At 56.3% G+C, this 3,395-nt stretch overlaps 1 protein-coding gene across 1 annotated transcript; it reads right to left on the bottom strand.

The window, feature by feature from the left end:
• Positions 1-332: 332 nt before the first annotated feature.
• LOC119342147 lies at positions 333-2,621 on the bottom strand. The gene has a single exon (XM_037613990.1). It carries the CDS (start codon positions 2,480-2,482, stop codon positions 668-670), a length of 1,815 nt encoding a protein of 604 aa, XP_037469887.1. The 5' UTR covers positions 2,483-2,621; the 3' UTR covers positions 333-667.
• Between the last annotated feature and the right edge of the window lie 774 nt (positions 2,622-3,395).

Consider the following 3,395-nt stretch of genomic DNA (forward strand, 5'->3'; position numbering starts at 1 on the left):
GCACAAGGCTCCTCCAATTGTCATGCACCTACCTCGGCATAATTAGATTACTAAGACAGCTAGTGCTACAACAAAATTAGGAAGTGGTCAAGGACAGTGACATTAGGTTCATGCCAGTACAAGCATCATCCTGATCAAGACAACTTAGCTCTGAATGGCTTCATCAAGACAGCTCACTGTTCAAATCAGGCAGCTCACTGTTGCTTCACTCAAAACACATCAACCCGGAACATATACGGAAACACCTGAAGGCACTCAACCATCCAGTGTCCCAGGATTCGCATGCCGTTCACAGACCACACAAAAAAACAACGGACTGAAGAATGCAAACATTGGACATAACATGACCCACTCAAATTGCATATGCATTACGCCCCCAAAACGGTATTGGTATATATATTTACATGTACCTGATATTCACCCATAGCTAGCTCCGATCGAACGAACTTCGACCTTCCTGGCCGGCTAGAGCAGGATCATAACAGCCACATAGCTAAATGATCAGACAGTCTCACCATATAAAACGGTTCAGCTATGCCCGCGATATCTGCGGTACACATAAACTGATACCACAATTTCACCTCAGCAACCTCAGTTCCGTGGCTATCCTACTCTAGTTTACACAATTCAGCTGCACAAACTTACCGAGCATGGAACCAGAAGAGTTTCATCCATTGCAGATGGCATTGAGGAGCACATGCCCCAGCATGAGGTCCACGAAGTACTGGTGGCCGATCTTGCCGTCCCGCCATACCAACTTTGCCGGTGCGCGCCCGTAGTGCACGCCATCGTTGCAACGGTTGTCGTAGTGCCATGGGAACGTCATGTCGAAGTTGTCTATCACCCCGCCTGTGAGCACGCCATGCTGCCTCATCTTCTCCACGAGCACACCATTGAATAGCTCCATCTTGTTTGGATTGAATGCCAGGTCCCGAGCATACCCGCCAGTCGCGACCGTCGTCCGGTAGAACACCCTTGGCACGGCAAGCCCACGCAACCTCACTTTAGCCATGACGCCGGCCCAGAACTGCGCGGCATACTCGGTGGCCTGAACGTAAGCGCGGACACTGCTCCAGTAGCACCCATCATGGAGGCCAGAGTTGAGGATGACAACATCGGGGACACGATCATCGCCCACAAAGTATGACCGGACAAGCTGCCGGAACCCCTTGTGCCGGAGGGAATGCAGGCCGAGATAGTTCATGCTCATGTTCCAGTGTCCGTTGAAGATGCTTGTGATCCGCAGGGTGCCCGGCTCGCCACTGGGATTTGTGAACACGGCGTCAAAGCGGCGTGTCACTGCGGATGTGTCCTCAACGCCAAGAACGAAAGTCAGGAGGTTGCGGATGGTGTCGACATGGTTGGAATCGCCCCAGAAGAAGAGCCACTTGCCGTCAAGGCACCGCCACGCCGCGTCGGCGGTGAAGAGCTTGAACGAGCAGTGCGCCGAGTAAACCCATCCGTTGCTCTCCAGCGCGCCCAGTGGCCCGTCGCACCACGGTGCCTCGCACGGGTGCTCCGGCCCCAGGCACCGGTAGCGGCCGGCGTCGTCCACATCCTCGCACTTGTCGTTCCTGGCGAGCCGCGTCCACCGGCCGGACCAGACGTCGCGCGCGAAGTCGGCGGCCCGGCAAGTCTCCAGTGCGGGGAGCGACGCGTTGCCCGGCCGGAACAGTAGAGGAATGCGGCGGAGCTCGACGCGGTACTTGAACCTCGCGGAGGAGAACTTGAGGCCCTCGAAGCTGCGGAAGAGGAGGACGATGGTGAGGTGGAACTCCCCCGCGGCGAAGCGGGGCGCAACCTGGAGGCGGAAAGTGTAGGAGCCGTCGCCGTTGTCCACCACGGGGGGGCGCGACTTCCACGCCTCCCCAGAGAGATCAATCTCGAAGAAGTCCCCGCCGAGGCAGCGCCGCAGGACGGTGCCGTCCAGCGCCCAGAACGTGAACTCGTGAATCTCGGTGGCGCTCAGCTTGGTGACGCCCCCCGCCGCCGCGGCGCCGTCAAGAGCCGGGACGGAGATGTTGACCGTGCGGGCGTCGCGGCACGGCGAGCCCCCGGGTGTGAGCCAGCGGGCGAGGAGGTCGCCGGTGAAGTTGGTGGGGTTGGGCACGGAGAGCCAGGAGGGCGGGGCGCTATCGGCGCGGCCGCCGCCGAGGACGTCCTCGGCGAAGCTGGTGGGGTCGGGAACAGAGGGCCAAGAAGGCGGGGCGCTCTCGGCGGGGCCAGCGCCGAGGTAATGCTGGTACTGGTGGCGCAGCCGGCGGTCGGCGCCAGCGCCGGAGAGGAAGGCGTCGACGGCGAAAAGGAAGACGACGCCGAGGAAGGACGCGAGCGCGAGCTTGGCGGCGGAGCGGACGCCGCCGCCGCCGGGCTTCTTGGGGTCCCCGGCGGCGCAGGGGGGTAGCTTGCCCCCGGCGACGTCGGTCTTCTTGGGGTCCCCGGCGGCGCGTGGCCCGTGGGGCGGCGGGAGGAGTGCCGACATTGCCGGGCCGGGGGGGCTACTTCCGGCTCGTTGTGGTGTGGCCACGCATGGGTCCGCGTGTGCGGGCGAGGTGCTCGCGAGGGGAAAAAGGGGCGCCGGTTTCGTTTTGGTTAGGGGGGCGGTGGTGCGCTGCGGAATGCGGAGGATTGATTGGGTTTTTTGGGACGGAGGCGACACGAGCCAGGTGAACGTGCGAATTGGATCTTCTGTTCCGCTTGCGCCACAAAATGCATATGCTTTTCGGGGTTTTTATTTGGAGCCGTCGGATGGACATGGGACTGAGATTTTTCCTTTTTTTTTATGCAGAACGTTATACTCCCTCAGTATCAAAATATAAGTCGTTTTGTAGGCTAGTTTAGCCTAAAAATGTCTTATATTTTGGTATAGATGTAGTATTTGCAGAGAGAAAATCTTGTGACTTGTTTGCGCACGTTCAGCTCATGGTTAGAATGAGACGTCTAAATTTAGTTGTGTGTTTGTCCCTTCGTCGTAACCGTGACTTAACATGTTTGGTTAGGTGGGTATACGTCAAATACTCCCTCTGTGTCAAAATATATATTTATAAAAAAAATCTGACTCTTATATTTTGATACGCAGGAATTATGTCACACGCTTTGTATGTTCTTGCTAGTTTTTTCTGTACATTTTGTGATACCCAAGATTTCTCAAGAGTTTGTTGTGATACTGTTAGACACAACCAACTGATGCCACAATCTATCTCACATTGTCTTCGCTTCAAACACCATACCCATGTAGAACGATGGTGTCCGCCTCTCTCAAATAAACTAATGTTTTGCCCTAACAGCCTAGCCCTATTGGGTAATCAGATTTGAATATTGCATAAGCAATACTGATCACAGGAGGATTGACAATGAGATGTTACTGGGTGAGTGTCAGGTCCATCTAACAATGG

Source organism: Triticum dicoccoides, chromosome 1B, assembly GCF_002162155.2.
Source record: "Triticum dicoccoides isolate Atlit2015 ecotype Zavitan chromosome 1B, WEW_v2.0, whole genome shotgun sequence".
In the NCBI taxonomy this organism is placed as follows: domain Eukaryota; kingdom Viridiplantae; phylum Streptophyta; class Magnoliopsida; order Poales; family Poaceae; genus Triticum; species Triticum dicoccoides.